The sequence below is a fragment of the Mobula birostris genome, chromosome 12 (assembly GCF_030028105.1).
Source record: "Mobula birostris isolate sMobBir1 chromosome 12, sMobBir1.hap1, whole genome shotgun sequence".
NCBI lineage: Eukaryota > Metazoa > Chordata > Chondrichthyes > Myliobatiformes > Myliobatidae > Mobula > Mobula birostris.
The window spans coordinates 54,260,646-54,281,604 of record NC_092381.1 but is presented as its reverse complement, the minus strand read 5'-3'; the positions used below and the strand labels follow the sequence as shown (position 1 = coordinate 54,281,604).

At 38.7% G+C, this 20,959-nt stretch overlaps 1 protein-coding gene across 1 annotated transcript in view; it reads right to left on the bottom strand.

Annotated features, from left to right (window-relative positions):
• Positions 1-20,959, bottom strand: part of mysm1 (Myb-like, SWIRM and MPN domains 1) — a 102,766-nt gene that overhangs the window by 78,443 nt on the left and 3,364 nt on the right. The window contains exons 2-5 of the mRNA XM_072273811.1: positions 17,408-17,486; positions 16,117-16,187; positions 14,157-14,234; positions 9,083-9,112 (exon numbers count right to left, since the gene is read on the bottom strand). Of these exons, the coding sequence (XP_072129912.1) occupies positions 9,083-9,112; positions 14,157-14,234; positions 16,117-16,187; positions 17,408-17,486 (258 nt within the window). The remainder of the gene's footprint in view (positions 1-9,082; positions 9,113-14,156; positions 14,235-16,116; positions 16,188-17,407; positions 17,487-20,959) is intronic.

Genomic DNA, 20,959 nt, shown 5'->3' with positions numbered 1-20,959 from the left:
TATCACTTCTGGGGATGTTATGACTTGTATAAACAGAATGAGTTACACTTGAACGCAAGCAGGACCAATATCCTTGTAGGCAGGTTTGCAAGGGCTGTTACGGAGGTTTAAACTAAGTTGGCAGGGAAATGGGAACCAGTGATAGGGCTGAGATGAGGCAGTGGTTTACAAGTCGATGCAGTGAGTAATAAGACTCTGAGGAAGGACAGGCAGATGAAAGGGCAAAATTGCAGTAGGGTGAATTGGAGTATAACATAGAAGCAAAATTGAAAAGGGTGATTAACACAGAACTGACAAGTGTTATATTTGAATGCATACAGTATGCAGAATAAGGTAGATGATCTTGTAGTGCAGTTAGAGATTGGCAGGTATGACATTGTAGGCATCACAGAGTCGTAGCTGAAAGAAGATCATAGTTGGGAGCTTAACATCCAAGGATACACCTTGTATTGAAGGCAGAGGGGGGTGGGGTGCCTCTGTTGGTATAAAAAGAAATGTTTTTTTACAGAGCAGCTTGTTGTTGAGCCCACTGGGGAAAGGCAATTCTGGACTAAATGTTGTCTAATGAACCAGATTTGTTTATGGAGCTTAAGGTAAATGAATCCTTAGTATTCATAATATAACAGAATTCACCCTGCAGTTTGGAGAGGCAGAAGATTAGACGGATGTATCTGCATTGCAATGGAGTAAAGGAAATTACAGGGACGTGACAGAACAGCTGGCCAAAGAGGATTGAAAGGGGCCACCAGCAGAGATGATGGTAGAATAGCAATGGCTGGAATTTCTGGGGGCTATTTGGAAGGCACAGGATAGATACAAGTTCAAAGTTCAGAGTAAAATTTATTATCAGAGTACATACACGTCACCACATATAACCCTGAGATTCTTCTTCTGCGGGCATACTTAGCAAATTGATAGAACAGTAACCGTAAACAGGATCAATGGACAAGCTGTGCAAATGCAGACCTAAATAAATAGCAATAAATAACAAGATAAAAGACTACTTAAGGTGAGACTATCGGTTGTGGGAACACCAGAAGAATGAGTGTAGTTATCCCCTTTTATACAAGAACCTGATGGTTGAGGAGTAGTAACTATTCTTGAACCTAGTGGTGAAAGTCCTGAGGCACTTGTACCTTCTTTCTGATGGCAGCAGGAAGAAAAGAGCATGTCCTGGGTGGTAAAGATCTTTGATGATGAATGCTGCTTTTCTACAGCAATGTTGCATGTAGATGTGCTCAATGGTTAGATACATCCCAAAGATCAAATATTCTTCTAAAGGGAGGATGAGACAACCATGGCAGACAAGAGAGGTAAAAGACAGCATAAAAGCAAAAGAGAGGACATATAATATAGCAAATATTAGTGGGAGGTTAGAATATAGGGACTCTTTTAAAAACCAACAGAAGGAAACGAATAAAATCCATGAGAGAAAAGATGAAATATGAAGGTAAGCTAGCCAATTAATATCAAAGAGGATACCAAAAGTTTTCTTTCAGATATATAAGGAATAAAAGAGAGTCGAGCGTGTATAGTAGACTACTGGAAAATGAAGCTGGAGGGGTAGTAATGGGGGACAAAGAAATAGCGGATGAACGGAGTAAGAATTTTGCATGTCTTCACTGTGGAAGACACTAGCAATATGCAAGAAATTCAAGTGTCAGAAGGCAAAAGTGAAAGCAGTTGCTTTTATTAGGAAGAAGGTGCATAGGAAGCTGAGATATCTGAAGGTAGACAGGTAACCTGAACCAGAAGGACTACACGCCAGGGTTATGAAAGAGGAAGATGAAGAGATTGTGGAGACTTAAGTAATGATCTTTCAAGAATCACTAGATTCTAGAATGATTCCAGAGGGTTAAAAAACTACAAATATCACTCTACTCTTCAAGCAGGGAGGGAGGCAGAAGAAGGTAAATGATAGACCATTCGCTTGACTTCAGTAATTGGGAAGATGTTAGGAGTCCATTATTAAGGATGAGATTTCGGGGTTCTTGGACGCCCATGATAATGTAGGCCAGTCAGCATGGTTTCCTTTAAGGGGAATTCTCGCTTGACAAATCTGTTGGAATTCTTTGAGGAAATAACAGGCAGGGTAGACAAAGGAGAGTCAGTAGATGTTGTTTCCTTGGATTTCCTGAAAGCCTGTGACAAAGTGTCGTACATGAGGCCACTTAACAACAGCCCATGCTATTACAGGAAATATACTAGCATGGATAGAAAATTGGCTGACTGGCAGGTGGCAAAGGGTTGGAATAAAAGGATGGTTGGTTGCCGGTCACTGGTAGTGTTCCACAGGGGTCCATATTGGGACCGCTTCTTTTCACGTTATAAGCCTTGGTTTGAATGATGGAATTGATGGCTTTGTGGCCACGTTTGCAGACAATACAAAGATAGGTAGAGGGGTATGTAGTGTCAACTAAGTAAGGTGTCTGCAGAAGGACTTGGACAGATTGGGAGAATGGATAAAGAAGTGGCAGACTATTTTCTAAGGAAGCTGAGATCCTTCAATGTGTGCAGCAGGATGCTGGCGATCTTTTACCAGTCTGTTGTAGTGACTGCAGTCTTATTTGCAGCTTTATGTTGCGGGAGCAACATCGGTGCTCGTAGTGCAAAAAGAGTAAATAAACTTATCAAAAAGGCAGGGTCCGTCCTTGGCTACAACCTGGACTCGTTTGAGTTAGAGGTGGAGAGAAGATCACTTAATAAACTGTTATCTGTTTTGGACAATCTGTCACATCCTCTCCATGGCCTATAGCAGATTTTTGAGCAGACTCATCCAGCTCTGCTGTCATAAGGATCATTAAAGAAAATCTTTCCTATCAAATGCAATAAGCATATACAACAGTTCATCTCTCTGCGACAGGAGAACACATCATAGTACAATAATCTGTTTTATTATTTTGTACATTATTATTGAACATTATTGCAAATTATTGTGCATTGGTAAATAATTATTGTGTATATTATTATTCTGTACTTATTTATTTGTTAAGTCTGTACATTGCTGAGTGTGTTTTTAAATGCTGCTGCTGGAATGAAAGTATTTCCCACTCGGCATCAGTAGAGTATTTTATTATTATTATTATAAAATATAGTGTAGGGAAGTGCATGGTTATGCGCTTTAGTAGTTGGAATAAAGGTGTAGACTATTTTCTAAACAGGGAGAAATTTCAAAAATCAGAGTCCTTGTGCAGGATTTCCCTAAATGCTAATTTGCAGATTGAATCTGTGGTAAGGAAGACAAATGCCATGTTTGCATTCATTTCAAGAGGACTAGAATATAAAAGCAAGGATGTGATGTTGAGGCTTTATAAAGCATTGGTCAGACCATACTTGGAGTTGTTGTCAATGATTTCCTGCTACACCACAACACTTCCATCATCTCTCTTTGGGCCAATTTATTTAATATATGTGGATTCAAAATTCTTTAGTTCAGTATTGCAAAATTCCATAGTTTAGAATAATTGAAAATAAAACTTACGATGTTTCATTTTCTGTTTGAATTCTGTGACTGCATTTGTTTCTTAATTGAGCACATTATAAGTGTTTTAGTTTCCTTCATGGTTTGTATTCCATGAGAAAAGTACACATGACCTCAGGACATTGAAAAATGCTGTATAGCCAATGAAATAGATCTGAAAGGTTATCACTAATCAAAGGGGGAAAAATCAGGCTCCAATCTGAACATAGCAAGCTCCACAACCAGCACATAATACTGAACAGATGATCACACCTAGTGATGTTAATTGGATGTTTAACGTTGACAGGATATTGGATTTTTAAAATCTGCTGTTCTTTGAAATTATACCACAGGATCCTTTACATTCACTTGGTTTATTAGCACATCCAAATGATTTTTTCAATGATTATTTTGATAACATTTGAGGATGCCAAAGATCCCCTCAGCTGATGCCTGATAGCAACCGATGCTGAGGAAGGTAATCCTCATGCCATTGCATACTCTATAGTTGTGGTCAGCTTCCCTCCATATGTCATTTTTTTGAGGTCTATCGCTCAGTTTGCAGCACATTCACTTCATGAATAGCAGGTCTTTAGCAAAAAATTTTTCTCTGATATGCAATTACAGTAAGGAAGAAACACATTCTCAACTATCAGAGGACACTGAGTGTACTCCTGTACTATTACAAAGAGGCCCAAGGCAAGCTTAAAGAAAAGCAACCTCTCTTCCATCTGGGCACATTCAAACCTGCAGAACTAAATACTGAATTTTTAACTTTCTATAATTCATTTTTTCTTCCTGTTTGTACAGGTTGAGTACCCATTATCTGAAATGCTTGGGGGTGGAAGTGTTTCGGATTGCAGATCTTTTCATATTTTGGAATCACTATTATTTCGGACTCTGAATTTATGTACAACTGGTAACCAGTCTTAGTTTTATTCTTGTTCATCACACATATGTACTCAGCAGTAAAAATCATTACATACTGTTAATAAAATGAAAACATAATGTGTGCCGGGTAACAGCACAGCAGCATCAGAAGAGAAGCTGAATCAGCTGGTGAACGACAAACAACGGCAGGATTGTTTCCACCTACGATGCCGTATTTTGATTAAAAGGAAACGGTACACTGTATTTGTATTTTACTATTTTTTAGGTCTTATATGAGAACAATCAGCATTGTTGTGATGTTAGATTCTCATCAGTGAGGATCTTGGTGAACTCATCAATTTATTTTTCTGCTGATTCATGATCAGCAGATGCTTTAAAAATGTAATGCGTGCCTTTTCTAAAATTTCTGCAACCAACCCACTGAATATTCACATTACTTTCAATTTTCAGTTTGTCATGATAGATCTTTGCTTGTTTCATGGTCAGTATACTGTTAAGTGGCATATGTTCACTCTGACACTGACAAATCCACTCTTTCAACACACAATCGAGATCTTCATTTTTTGATTTATGCGTTTTTTCTATTTTCCTTAACTTCTCTTCATTACAGATGTGAAGTCATTTCTCAGAACTGTCTGTGGTGCACAGAGACCTGCGTATTGCCTGGGAACTTTCCCAGCGCCTTGCGGGATTTTCCATTTGTGACGATTTGTCAATGCTCAAAAAAATTTTGAATTTCAAAGGTTTTGGATTTTGGATTTTTGGATAAGGGATACTCAACCTGTGTAAGAACTGGGCACTTTTAAGTTTCATCTCTTTGACTCAGATTTTCCCTTTTTGTATGTGCTGCCCTGCTCCACATGGCCATATCCTTGTCATTAACATTAAACAAAGAAGCTTAACTTGATTGACTGCTTCATTAGGAAATCCTGTCACAACCTATCAAAGAAATTCCCTTTATTCCACCTATTCCCTTCTCCCCACTTCCTCTGCTTTGTCAAATTGTTTCTCTTTCTCAGTTCTGATGAAAGATTCTGAGCCTAAAGCTCCAGCTGTTCACCTTTCCATAGATGCTGCCTGGCCTGATATTTCCAGCAATTTCTGTTTTTCTCAATATCAGATTTCCAGCATCTACAGGTTTTTGATAGTTATTTTATTTGTTATGAAGAGCAATCCAATTACTCACACTACCCCTATGCATTCTCCATATCCATTCAAAGATTTTATCCTCTTTACATCAGTATTGAATCTGTGCCCAGCAACCCCAGTGCATACTTTCACTGCTGTGCACCTAGCAGTTTCCACTGTAGGCATGTCATACACATGGAAAAGCACAAATATATTTCTCAACATGCACACAATGTGCATGAAAGTGTCATTTGCAAACTATAAAAAATTTTATGCTATTAATTAATCATGTAATGCATAACAAAGTTCCATTATGCAACTGAATTTCTCATGCAGTTTTTCCATATTCTCTCAATATTCATGGCTTCATGCACACCTAATCTCTTTTGGCCTAACAAAAATAATCTTCTCCAGTCCACCTGCATAAATATAACCCTCAGTCTCAATTTTGCACTTCAAAGTTTCAAAAACTTTCTTGAATTTTCAAAGGGCAGCCAAGTAAGATACAGCATAAAAGGTTACCATATAACTTAAATATATATACAGTGTATTAGAAAGAGAAGTAGCTGCCTAACAAAAAAACAAGACATCAGGATAAATACAACATTTTCAGCATAGCAATCCATCAGATACAAATTATTTACAATCTACATTAATGACTTAGATAAAAGGATCAAATCTAGTGTTGGCAAATTTGTTGACAATAAAATGATAGGTGGGAAAACAAATGAGATAGCAGCTAATTAGGATGGGAAATAGAGACTGTTGTAAAAGAGTAGTGTATTTCAGTAGGTGATTGTTGCTATGACTCTGTAGCACAATATTGATACTACACCTGAAATGCTGCATACAGCTTTGGCCCAGTGAAGGTCTTATAAAAGTTCATCAACACAAAATAACGATGTTTCTCTTGTTACACATGCTGTCAAACCTGTTGAGTACAGCCAGCATTCCCTATTTTTAAACCATAAGACCATAAGATACAGGAGCAGAATTAGCCATTTGGCCCATGGAGTCTGCTCCGCCATTTCATCATGGCTGATCGATTTTTCCTCTCAGCCCCAATCTCCTGCCTTCTCCCAGTATCCCCTTGTGCCCTGACCAGTCAAGAATCTATTAACCTCTGCCTTAAATATATACAAAGACTTGGCCTCCACAGTTGTCTGTGTCAAAGAATTCCGGTTTCACCACTCTCTGGCTAAAGAAATTCCTCATCTCCATTCTAAGATGACAATTCTCTATTCTAAGGCTGTTTCCTCTGGTCTTAAGCTCTCCCACCATAGGAAACGTCCTCTCCACATCCAATCTATCAAGGCATTTCACCATTTTATAGGTTTCAATGAGGACATCCCTCATTCTTCTGAATTCGAATGAATACAGACCAAGAGCCATCAAACACTCTTCACATGAGAATCTGTTTAATCCTGGAATCATTTTGGTGAACCTCCTTTGAACCCTTTCCAGTTTCCGCACATCCTTTCTAAAATATGGGGCCCAAAACTGCTGACAATACTCCGAGTGATGCCTCCCCAGTGCTTTATAAAGTCTCAACATTACACCCTCACTTTTATATTCGGGTCCACTTGAAATGAATACTAACATTGCATTTGTCTTTCTCACCACAGACTCAACCTGCAAATTAACCTTTAGGGAATCCCACACAATGTATTTTCTCTCCATTTAAAGAATAGTCAACACTTTCATTTCTTCGACCAAAGTGCATGACCATACACTTCCCAACACTGTATTCCATCTGCCATTTCTTTGCCCATTCTCCTAATCTAAGTCCTTCTGTAGCCTCTCTACTTCCTCAAAACTATCTGCCCCTCCATCTATCTTTATATCGTCTGCAACCTTTGCAATAAAACCATCAATTCCATCATCCAAATCATTGAAATTTACCGTAAAAATTATCAGTTCCAACACAGACTTCTGCGGAGCACCACTAGTCACCAGCAGCCAACCAGAAAAGATTCTCTTTATTCCCACTCTTTGCCTCCTGTCAATCATCCACTGTTTTAACCATGCTAGAATATTTCCCACAATACCATGGGCTTGTAGCTTGTGAAGCAGCCTCATGTGTGGCACCTTGTCATAGACCTTCTAAAAATCCAAGTACACAATATCAACCAGTTCTCCTTTGTCTATCCCGTTTGTTATTTTGACAAAGAATTCCAACAGATTAGTCAGGCAATCATGCTGACTACGGCCTATTTTATCATAGGCCTCCAAGTACCCTGAGACGACATGCTTAGTAATTGACTCCAAGATCTTCCCAACCACTGAAGTCAAACTAACTGGTCTATAGTTTCCTCTCTTCTGCCTCTCTCCCTTCTTGAAGAGTGGAGTGGCATTTGCAATTTTCCAGTCTTCCACAACCATTCCAGAATCTAGTGATTCTTGAAAGAGCATTACTGCCGCTTCCACAATGTCTTCAGCCAGCTCTTTCAGAACCCTGGGATGTACACTATCTGGTCCAGGTGACTTATCTACTTTCAGTTTCTGAAGAACCATCTCTCTAGTTATGGTAACATCACACACTTCATGATCCCTGACACCTGGAACTTCCACCACACAGCTATGTCTTCCACAGTGAAGACTGATGCAAAATATTTATTCAGTTCATCTGCCATTTTGTTGTCCCCCATTACTACCTCTCCAACATATTTTCCAGTGGTCTGATATCCACTCTCACCTCTCTTTTACACTTTATGTATCTTAAAAAACTTCTGGTATTCCCCTTTATTATTATTGGCTAGCTTACTTTCATATTCCATCTTTACCTTCTTAATGACCTTCTTAAAACCATTGGTTTTTAAAAGCTTCCCAATCCTCTAACTTTGTATTAATTTTTGCTCTATTATACGCCATCTCTTTGGCTTTTATGTTGGCTTTGACTTTTTGTTAGCTATGGTTGTGTATTCTTCCTCTTTGGGATGTATATATCCTGTGCCTTCCAAATTGCTTACAGAAATTCAGCCATTGCTGCTTTGTCGTCATCCTTGCCAGTGTTCTTTTCCAATCAATTCTGGCCAACTCCTCTCTCATGCCTCTGTAATTCTCTTTACTCCACTGTAATACTGATACATCTGACTTTAGCTTCTCCAATATTTTATAAAACTTCAGCTTCTCCAATACTTTATTAAAGCTATGATTTCTTCTTTAAGGAGGGATATATGTTCTTTGTGTTTTCATATGTTTTTATATATATATTCTTCGAAGAAAATTCAGCAAAAAGCTCACCAGGTTGATTCCTAGTAAGAAGGCTATTTCTCTGAAGAATATTTGAATAAGCTGGGGCTAATACTCAGTGGACATCTGAAAAATGGCAGGTGATCATATTGAATCACATCTGAGGGGCTTTGACAGGTAACTGCAGAGAGGGAGGTGGAACCACGGCCTCTGTTGTATGATTGTAAGGTTGTATGATTGGCAGAGGGAGCTTGAGGAACTGATGTTGAACTCAGAATTAGACATCGTAAAAGAACATATCCAATAAAAAAAAATAACTAACTTACTTGATAGGAAGCAGAAGCATATAAAAAAATTGTTAATACATTGCTACTAACTAAACAAAATACTTAATAGATAAGCCGTACATACCGACTTTTCACAGTTTTCTTTTGACGAATACTATGGTAAAAACAAGAATAAAGGTTAAGTGTGCAGCAAGAAAACAATAAGCTTCATAATCAATGACTACTAACATATTAACTCCATTTAGTTTTATTTTCACAATTAAAAAGTAAATGTTAAAAATCAAAAGTTCATAATTTAACTGCTTATAATTTAACAGGTCTTTTCCCCTTTCCTGTAAACCCAGCTATCATCAGCTTGGGAAAATTTGCTTTAAATGTCTTACTCCTGCTCGATAGAATTGTTTGACCTCCATTCAGCAACTTTAATACATTGCATAACTAAGAACAGGAACACAGTATATCAATATCAGATCTTCTCAAACTAAAATGCTGATTGATGATCTGCCTTAGTACCGCATAGCTAAATGCTTCTCTTGATCTGCAACGTCACCCAACAAAAATAACTAGTAAAATGTCAATAGATTCTTTTCTTTATGAGAGTTTAGCTCTTCCAGAAGTTTATCGATACAGTAATAATCTCCATCAAATAAAATCTAGTTTCCAGTAAAGCAATGGTGTATCTTTCGAGTCTATTAAACGTGGTTTAAATTAGCAAACTATTTTTGCATGAATAAATGAATACTTCCATTTAAAGTTGGAGGAGGTGAAAGAGAAATATTTATCTTTTGTAATGAATTATTCATCTTCCTTCTCCTGGCACCCCCTATGCAGGTTCAAATCAAAGTCAAAAAGAGGGCTTTCAGCATGAATGCAAAAAAGCTACTTCAGTTGTGGAGACATGCCATCCACTGCTGAACTTTCAAACCAGTAACAAGAATGAAACTTGCCAGAAAGTACTCAGTTTTAGCCAGTCGGGGATACACACATGAAAAGCCTTATGGTAATTTCTCCCTTCAATTAAATGCTACACTTTGTAAAGCATGCTGTACACTTAGAAGGTTGCTATGTTTGTCACAAGACTGATTTATTATTAAATATTCAGATGCAGGATGAACTTCATATTCACATACGTAACAGTTCTAACTTGAAAATATGTAATTACAGTTCAACGGCCAGTACAAATGAAATGATTTATCATCACAGAAGTAAACATAATCTTTCCTATGTCTGTACTAGAGATGTATTCTTCCTAACAATTAATTGCAAATTAGGAATTCTGTTTCTTCTCCTCAACAAAAACATTTCAGCGAATGAAATTAGTTCAATCAAATACTTAAAACAATAAATTACCAGCCATGTAATAAAGAGTGAAAACAACATATGAGCAACAAAATGCAAGAGGAACTCAGCAGGTCAAGCAGTACCTGGGGAAATAAACAGTCAACCTTTCAGGCAAAGACCCTTCAACTCTTGTGTTTACAGTACATAGTCACAACCATCGAGGAAAGCAAACTCAGCAAATGCGGAAAATGACTGGACAAATAACAAATTCATCCTACAAAATACTAAATACATTGCTCCAGGCTTAATGATGGACAGATTTTTTCTATCCATGTACTCACATTAAGTTGTGCAAGCAATAGTCAAATTTGGGGGGGGGGGGGGCTAAGGGTTGTAATAGGGAGCTCTACAAAGCTAAAGCCAACTGATTCAAAGAATCCGAACAATAAAAATAACCAGTCTACCTTGGAATGGAGATATTCATAAATACTATATGCAAATTTCTTTTCAATGTGTGTTGTCATGATGTCAGAGAGAATAAATGCACAGAGCAAGATTCTGTGTGCTCACAGTCATAACTTCTGTCCAAGTAAGTTTCTAATCATTGTTATTTCTCTATAGAAAAATATTGATGTGGCCAATTGAAGCCAGGTTTGTTTGCTCTAGGACAGCTAACTGTAGACATAATACAGCAATAAAGTAAAGATTATTTTTAAATGATATTCATGGTCATATAATGTTAGGGTGGCACAATGATGTGGCTACTAGAGTCGCTGACCCAGAGCTTCAATAACACAGGTTCAAAACCGACCTCTGGTATTGATTGTGGAGGTCCACGTGTTCTCCCTGTGACGGTGCGGGTTTCCCAGTTTCCTCCCAAGAAAGAGAACCTTAGAAAGTTAACTGATGAATGGTAGAATCTAAGGGGAAGCTGATGGGAATGTGGGGAGAAAATGGGTTACGGTAGGATTATCTTAAAAATGGATATGTAATGGTTGGTGTGGAGGATGAAGGACTTGCTACTTTACTGTTTCCCTCTCTCTATGACATGGTGACTTAGTGAATTGCCCTAAAGCATGGATTCCCAACCTTTTTTATGCCGTGGTCCAATATCACTGAGCAAGGGGTCTATGGACCCCAGGTTGGCAACCCCTGCCCGAAAGTTACTTTGACGTTGCTTGCAACTCGCCTCCAATGGTACTTACTGCGGCCAAGAAATAATACGTGCAGAAACAGCAAAACAGGAGAGTCAAATACAAAACATATCTTGTACAAATATCGGCAGCCAGATGCAAAATGACATTGGTGAAAGCCCAGTGTTACAAGAGGAAACATGAACACAAGATAGGTTTTTTAATGCACAATGCATGCAAACAAATGAGCCTCATAGCTGCTACCATGTGAGCTTGTACAAACTGTTCCCTGTATAGCATAAATTGTTTGAGAAATTATGCAATAAACTTTGTAGTTCTTTTTTTCCAAATTCCAATTAATTTTCCTCCCTTCCAATATTACAGGCAGGTATAGACTGGTGCTGGAAATCCTGAATATCTCACAACAAATATAATCACTTTCAATTGAGAAGAATATTAATATTTGACTGTAAAAGGTTTCATAAGCAATCTCTACCCAGGTCCTATTCAATGCCACCATGTACTCATGCCTATCTAGGATGGTTATCATATACTAAATTATTTTAAATTGTCCCTGTCCGTTACATGGAGCACTCTGCAAATATTACTGCAGTCTTCTGAGAACAGGTTATTAGAAAGAAAAACTGGCACTTCAATCTGTCTCACAATTTTCATTTACTAAAAGCACTAATTTCACAAAGGTTCTTTAAGCCAACTGGTCTTAAGCACAGATATTATCATTTCTTTCATGTTGTTAACTCAAATATTGCTTTTTTGTCATTGTTAAATTTTATCAGGCAACTTTAAAAACTCAGATTTCATTAACCCTCAAGTATTCATTTTTGAGCAACACTAGCAAGGCCTGCATTTACTAACCATCTGTAACTCCCCTTGAGAAGACAGTTGCAATCTACCTTCTTGAAGCACTGCATTCATATTGATGAAGGTATTCTATACCGCTGTTGGGAAGGAAGTTTCAGGATTGATAAAGGAGCAGTGGTATATTTCAAAGTCAGGAGGATAGGCAAGTTGAAGGGAAAGCTGCAGGTTATTTTCTCTTGCTCTTGAAGCCCTTGTCTTGGTGATTGAGTTTGCACACTTGGAAAGCCCCATCAGATTAGCACAACTGCAGCCTATTTACTACATGGCATATACTATAACTACTGTATGCAGATAATGGAGGAAGTGAATATTTAAAGTGGTGGATGAAATACAAATCAAATGAGCTGCTTTGATTTGCATGGTATTGAGTTTCTTGAGTATTTTTGGCGCTACATTCATCCAGACAAGTGAAGAGTACTCCATCATGAAGGTGGTGGAACAAAACTTTACACAACCTCTGACAACACACATAAAAATTGCTGGTGAACGCAGCAGGCCAGGCAGCATCTCTAGGAAGAGGTACAGTCGACGTTTCAGGCCGAAACCCTTCATCATAGTTAACTGAAAGAAGACATAGTAAGAGATTTGAAAGTGGGAGGGGGAGGGGGAGATCCAAAATGATAGGAGAAGACAGGAGAGGAAGGGATGGAGTCAAGAGCTGGACAGTTGATTGGCAAAAGGGATATGAGAGGATCATGGGACAGGAGGTCCGAGGGAGAAAGAAAGGGGGAGGGGGAAGCCAGAGAATGGGCAAGGGGTATAGTCAGAGGGAGAAAAAGGAGGGAGAAAAAGGAGAGGGAGAAAAAAAAAATATTAATATTAAATAAATAAATAACAGATGGGGTACGAAGGGGAGGTGGGGTATTAGCGGAAGTTAGAGAAGTCAATTGTTCATGCCATCAGGTTGGAGGCTACCCAGACGGAATATAAGGTGTTGTTCCTCCAGCCTGAGTGTGGCTTCATCTTGACAGTAGAGGAGGCCATGGATAGACATATCAGAATGGGAATGGGACGTGGAATTAAAATGTGTGGCCACTGGGAGATCCTGCTTTCTCTGGCGGACAGAGCGTAGGTGTTCAGCGAAACGGTCTCCCAGCCTGCGTCGGGTCTCGCCAATATATAGAAGGCCGCACTGGGAGCACCGGACGCAGTATATCACCCCAGCCGACTCACAGGTGAAGTGTTGCCTCACCTGGAAGGACTGTCTGGGGCTTTGAATGGTGGTGAGGGAGGAAGTGTAAGGGCACAACCTGTGATCTATTTTTGTATCCACAGTATTTACTTGGATGGTCCAAATTAGTTTCAAATCAACAGTAATACTAGGATGATGGTATTGGACTGAGTAACAGCAATGCCACTGCACGGCAAATAGAATAGGTTAGAGCCTCTCTTGATGGAAATGGTCACTGTCTATCACTTCCCTGCATTTATAAGCCCATGTATGAACATTCCCCAGGTCTTGCTAAATGCCTTTTACTGAGGAGTTGGAAATGGAATTCAACATCATGCAATTATCAGCAAACATTCGTACTTCTGGGCTTGATGATGGAAACATGGTCACTGTTGAAGCAGTATCCTGAGGAACTCCTGTAATGATGATCAGGGGGTAGGACAATCAACCTACTTTCATCTTCATTTGTATGAAGTATGACTCCAACCATCCGAGTATTTTACCAGGGCTTCTTATTGCTGCACTCAATCAAATGCTGCCTTACTGTCAAGAATAAGCGCTCGTTCCTCATTTCTGGGATTCAGCTCTTTGGAGCGACCGTAGAAAGGTTTGGATATTAATGGTCCTCACAAAACCCAAAAAGGGCATCAACATGCAGGGTATTGGTAAAATGTTAACTTCCAACACATCGGTCTGCCTTAAATATTTAAAAAAAAAATTAGACAACTCACCTTTTCACAGATACTTTTCCTTTTTCTGGATGATCAGACCAGCTGCTTTGTGGGTATTTTTTCCCAGTTAGGTAGTATCTATCCATTAGTTAAGGAATAAACATAGGCAAAAAGTAACAATTTACATAATGAAGAATTCTAGCTTTGTGATTTTATTTTATGATATGAACTGTAATGGAAAGGAAGTAATATATTCAGATACTCTCGTTTCATTATGAGGCAAGAAGTTTTAAGACTTAAGTCTGAGAAGAGTTGAAAGCCCAACAATATATCTTCTAATCAGGGTGATGTACAGCTTGGAGGGAAACCTTTCAGTGGTGGTGTTTCCATGTTCTTGCTGCATTTGTGGTAGAGGGTATGCAGAAATATGGAATAAGCATAGATAGCATCTTGGTGGCATAGATGTAGTGGGTCAAAAGGGCCCATTTCTTTGCAGTACTATCTCAGTGTTAACAATCAGTTATTACATTATTAGCCTGCATCTGTACATGGTCTTTTTTTCTTATTCACCAGTGCATCAAAGGCCAATGTTAATGCTGGCTCACCAGAAATACACTGTGGCAATGCAGACCAGGAACACCACAGATTTATTTTCTAATGTGTTGAGATAAATGATTCTAGCTAGAACTGATATATTAGTTGCGGATAGTCAGAATAACATAGCATAGAAGGTGGTCATGCTGTCAATCCAAGTCTACAACAACTTTGAAACAATCTAGCCAGTTTCTTACCCTGCAACGAAATTCCTTCTTTTCAGCTCTTTAAGGAACAGTGTAATTTAACCTACTTCCACTGCTATTCCAGTCAGTAGAATTGAAATCCTAACCACACACAGCAAAAGTAAGTGTTTTCACACATCACTTTTGGTTCTCTTGCTAATCACTTTTATTCGTTGTTGCCTGTTTCTCCACCATTCTGTCAATAGGCCTATTTCCCTGTGCCTACATCCTTCATTATTCTAAATGACTTGGTCAGAGTTCCTCACAAATTACACCATTTCAAGAATAACCCAGTTTCTCTGGCCTTTAAATATTTTGGGAATCCCAGTGCCTCATCCTGGGAATTGATTTCATAAATCTCTTTCGCACAAAGCCCGTCGGTGGTGTACTGGCATCCGCACTGGACACTGAGGTGAGTGGTCCCGGGTTTGAATCTGGCCGGCTCCTTGCACGCATTCCATCCGTGCTGGGTTGAGCGCTGAGCTAGCAACTCGGCCTCATAAAACAAAACAGACAAATGCTAAACAGGCAGCAAGGTTGCCGCCTGATGTACCACAAGGTGTGGAGAAGAACAACCTCAACTACTTTTGCACAGTCACCAGTCTTCATATTGTTATTACTAAGCGCCACCTAAAGCTGAGCACAGTACTCCAACATCCTTATTTCTGTATTTCATACTCATGAATCTGGAAGAATCACAAGGATGATTTACCTTGACTGCTATCAAGCTATTCCTATTGTAAATTAGGAAACAGATTGGTATTTTAAATAGAGTTTGAGTACACTCTCCTTATCTGTATTTTTCTTCTTTCAAGTTACAACAAAGAGTTCTGGACCTGAAATGTTGATCATTTCACCCGCCGCAGATGTTCTCTGACCTATTTTATTTTTCCAGCATTTTCTGTTTTCTGATTGATACCTACAGCAAATTCCAGTCATAGCGTTGAAAAATAGTACAGGAAACTCCTGCATTATGGCCATTCAGGTAACAGAAATTCACCCTTACAGAATTCACAAATCACTACCCAAAAACTTAAAAAATAGAATAAAATTCATTCTCAAGGAATTTGTGTTAGAAAGGTAAATAAATGAACCCAAATCTTATTTCATTTGAACATTTTTTTTTATATACATGCACAGCTTTGGATAATGGAAATTTTCAATACAGTCCATTTTCTAGGAGGTCAAACACCTCCCCAAGGTAATGCAGGGATTGCCTGTATCATCAATAACAAGGATACTCTTCCTCTTGTAACATCTTCTCAATAACTGCTCTATTCTCCTCACTGAGAGAACTATCCAAAGTCCAGGACTGTAAGTAGAAAATAAAAGGATCAAAGTCACAATAAAATCAAAGTTTTTAATCTTCTACCAATGCCAAGAGACTTAGTCACTTTCTTTTATTACTATATGTCAAAGTTTGGTGTGCACATATACAATAATATCAACTATACTTTGAAACCTCCTAATTAAGTATAAATTTTTTAGATATTGTGATGTACTAATATAAACGTGTTATTTTTTATTATTCTAATTTTCCACTTTCTCAGGTTCAAAAGGGTAAACCACAAGATGCATTGCATAAACTTGGTTAAAATTAACTGACATATTAGGTTAAAAGATAACTCAGTTGAAGTATTTAAAACTGAGTGGATACAAAGAAGTATTAAAGGAATATGGAACAAGGTGGAAGAGTATCTAAATTAGTCTGCCTTCGGGAAACACGATTTTCCACAAAGGAATCAATAATTCCTTTACCCAAAAGATGGATAACATAAGGTTCAATGAAAATTTCAGACAAGGATTGAAGGATTTTTACAAAATAGGACTATCAGAAATTATGGATCAAAATACAGATAAATGGATTTAGGGCGCAGATAAATTTTACTTAATTAGAGCAAGCTAAGGCAGATGAAGTTCTTGGTTTCATCGTATATTCCTCAGAAGGAAAATTTAAAGAGCTTCCTTTAAAGGATATTTTCCACGAAATATGTCGGGTGTTTTAGGCAGTTAAAATAAGCATCTGAAAGTTAATTATCAAGAATTGAGCTTATATAATTTGTTCTTAATCAGCAAGTAATAAGCAATCTTAAATTTCACGACATATGTCAGTGATATTGTACCTGAATTTGATATAGGCTGTTTCAATGTGAGCGAACATATCATGTCCACTGTGGAAACTATGTGATGTACAAGAGGTTTTTAAAACGGTAGAGCCTTTTAAAACTGAAAATAAATCTGAAAAAAAGATATACAAATACTTGCAGTTTCGAGGAGTTTACAAGTCAAATGGTGCTGAAGAGAAAGGTTTAAATCTCTGGCCAAATTAAGAATGACAAAATTGCCATATTAAATTAAATGAATCCAATAATAAAAGCTGTCATTTCCTCACTAAACATTTATTTGTCTATTTTTCATGTGATAATCATAGCATGTGAGCTTGGCTGGTAATGATCGGTTCATTGAACAGTTAACCAATTAAAACGGTAAAAATAAACTGATGCTTCTCAGGAATTTGTATTTTAGTCTTACCAAAATGCCACTGTTACTTCTCCAGGAAGAATCCAAATAATGGTCCTGCAGGAATCCGGGAACTGTACCACCATCCTCACTTAAAACACAAATAATATTTTTAATGCAAACACAAGGAAATCTGCAGATGCTGGAAATTCAAGCAACACACATCAAAGTTGCTGGTGAATGCATGCTCCTCTCATATCCCTTTTGCCAATCACCTGTCCAGCTCTTGGCTCCATCCCTCCCCCTCCTGTCTTCTCCTATCATTTTGGATCTCCCCCTCCCCCTTTCAAATCTCTTACCAGCTCTTCTTTCAGTTAGTCCTGACGAAGGGTCTCGGCCCAAAATGTCGACTGTACCTCTTCCTAGAGATGCTGCCTGGCCTGCTGCGTTCACCAGCAACTTTGATGTGTGTTGCAATAATTTTTTTAAGATTTATTTCACTGCCACTACATGAAAATTTATCCTGAAATATACATATGATTTGATGAATTTTCCAACAGAATTTAGCCTGGAAGTCAGTCTGATTCGAATTCTGTTGCAATAGATGAGGAGGAAGTGTTTTCTTCTTAAAGTTAAATTACACAGAATTCAAGTGATGACTGCAAATCTGTGACTGTGGCAACATTTTTGGTGATCATGGGGGACAACAAAATTAGGAAGATTTCTTTGAACATTTGGGGCCAACATCTTGTGGACAGCAATCAAGAGGAACGGATTTCCATTATCACAGGTGAGCGGTAATTTCTTGTGAATGCTGCTTATCGATGCTATATGCCTGTGATGCTGCTGCAAGTAGGTTTTACATTGCACCTCAGCATACATGTACATAGAATATATAACAGCATAGCACAGAAAAGTGCATGCCCTTTGGCCCACGATGTTGTACCAACTTTTTAAGGTACTCCAAGATCAATCTAACCCTTTCCACCCCAAAACCCTCCATTTTTCTTTCATTCATGTGCCTAAGAATCTCTTAAATGTCCCTATTATATTTGCCTCTACCACTATTCCTGGCATGTATTTGTGCATAAGACAGTAAGCTAGACTTTGACTTTGGTCAGTAATTACAGCATTGATCAGCCAACAGGGGTCATAGTCACTGACTGCATCCTGGAGTCACTCACCACTGAAAAAAAACGGGCATACAGCCCACCATGTCCAAGCCAACTCTCAAATATCTGTACAAATCTATTTACCAGAACTTGGTCCACAGCCTCCTGTGCAGTCAGGATTTAAGTGCTAATTTACATATTTCTCACTCATCAGTATCAGCTTGTTGTCTACAACTATCAATTCTGCAACATTCAAGATCCAATCACTCTCTTCTTCCTCTGATCACCTCTAAGTCTCTCAGTCTAAACCCATGACATCTAATTTTAGATACTTGTTCAAATGGGGGATAGTGTCCTACTATCTATCCTATTAATGCCTCTAATTTTGTGTACCACCCGCAGATTTCCCTTCCCGTCCACACCAAGGACAAGCCCAGTCTTTCTAATGCCTCCTCAAAATGAATTGCTCAATCCAGGCAATTGCATCCTTCCCAAAGTGTGTTGATCTAGTAGGACTTCCTCAAAGCCAATGCTTAACAACTTCCATAACCTCAAGCAGTCAATGTATGCCTCAGTAAACGAAGGCAAGTATATCAGACATGGTCACCATGTATCTGTGCTGCCATCTTCAGGGGTCCAAATAATCAACATCCTCTGTTCTTCAATATTACCCCCACTATCCTGCCCCCCCCCAATCCTTACTATCCAATGTATATGGCCTACTATTATTAGTCTTCCCAAAGCAGATACCTCACACTGAGGATTAAATTCAATCTGCCATTCGTCCATCAACCCATCAGTATCAATTTGTTGTCTACAACTATCAATTTTGCATGCCAAAGTCTCAAACACCAAAATGAATGACTATTAAGTGTTGAATGAGGGATTCAGTCACTGCAGGGTACTATCAAAGACCAAGGTGGGATTAGACTCAGTCACTGCAGCGTTTCTGATCATAGGAGAAACTCGGTAATCAGAGATTAGGTCACCAATTGAAGGAAGAGGTATGTTGATCACAAAAAAAGTAGTTATTAATAATCAGAAGGGAACAGAGATTCACCTCAAATTGGGAGCTACATTGAGGGAGATGAGAAAGTGCTCTTGCTCTGCCTAGATCAGCAGACTACTAGAAAAGCATTATTTTTTTCTGCATAGCTCCATTTGGGATTTCTTGGTATCTGGAGATCCCAACCAGTTAATACTACAGCTGGAAAATGGACAAAACCTGAAAAAACCCCAGTTTTAATTGCAAGTACCCTCCATTACAATCTAATGACGCAAGTACCAGATCCATTGGGTTTCAGGGTTTTATTTCTAAAGTACTCTAACTTCATACTTCCAAGGTTGAATTTGTTTTTACTGCCATTGTAGTGACAACAGCCACAGCTGGTGGATGCTATGATACACAACTTCCAAATTTTTCAATTTATATTTGAAGTACAATTCACAGATAGTACAGCACAGTGCAGACCCTTTGGCTCACAATGTTGCGCCGAACTTTTAACCTATTCTAAGATCAATCTAAGCATTCCATCCCCTATAGCTCTCCATTTTTTCATCCTTATGCCAATCTCAAAAATGTCCCTAATATATCAGCCTGTACCACTCTGTGTAAAAAAAACCTACCTCTGACATTCCAGCTATACTTTCCTCCAATCGATTTCAAATTATGCCCCCTTGTTTCAGCCATTTCCATTGTCCACTCGATCTACGCCACTTATCAACTTATACTCCTTTATCGAGTCAATTTTCATCCTCCTTCACTCCAAAGCAAAAAGCCCTAGCTCGCTCAACCTATCCTCATAACACTGCTTTCTTATCCAGGCAGCTTTCTGGTAGATCTCCTCTACATCCTCTCTAAGGCTACCACATTTTTCCTATAATATGGCAACCAGAACAGCAAACAATCCGCTAAGTGTGTCCAACCAGTTTTATAGAGTTGCAACATTACCTCGCGGCTCTTGAACTCAGTCCTCTGACTAATGAAGACCAACACACCACACACCTTCTAAACAACCCTATCAACCTGTGCAGAATCTCTGACGGACCTTTGGATGTGGACCCCAAGATCCCTCAGTTCCTCCACACTGCTAAGAATCCTGCCCTTTATCCTGTTCTCTGCCCTCAGGTTCGAACTTCCAAAGTGTATCACTTCCCACTTAACTGGATTGAACTCCATCTGCCACTTCTCAGTCCAGCTCTGCATCCTTCACAAGTCCTGGTATAACCTATGACACATTCTACACAATCCACACCACCAACAACCTTCTTGACATCTGACTACCCACCCTTTCACCTCCTCATCCAAGTCATTTATGAAAATCACAAAGAGCAGGGGTCCCAGAACAGATCCCAACAGAATATCACTCACCATCAACGTCCAAGCAGAATACATTCCATCTACTACCACCCTGTTTTCTGTTGACAAGCAAATTCTAAATCCATGCAGCCAAATTCCCCTAGATCCCATGCCTTTTAGCTTTCTGAACTAGCCTACCGTGAGAAACCTTGT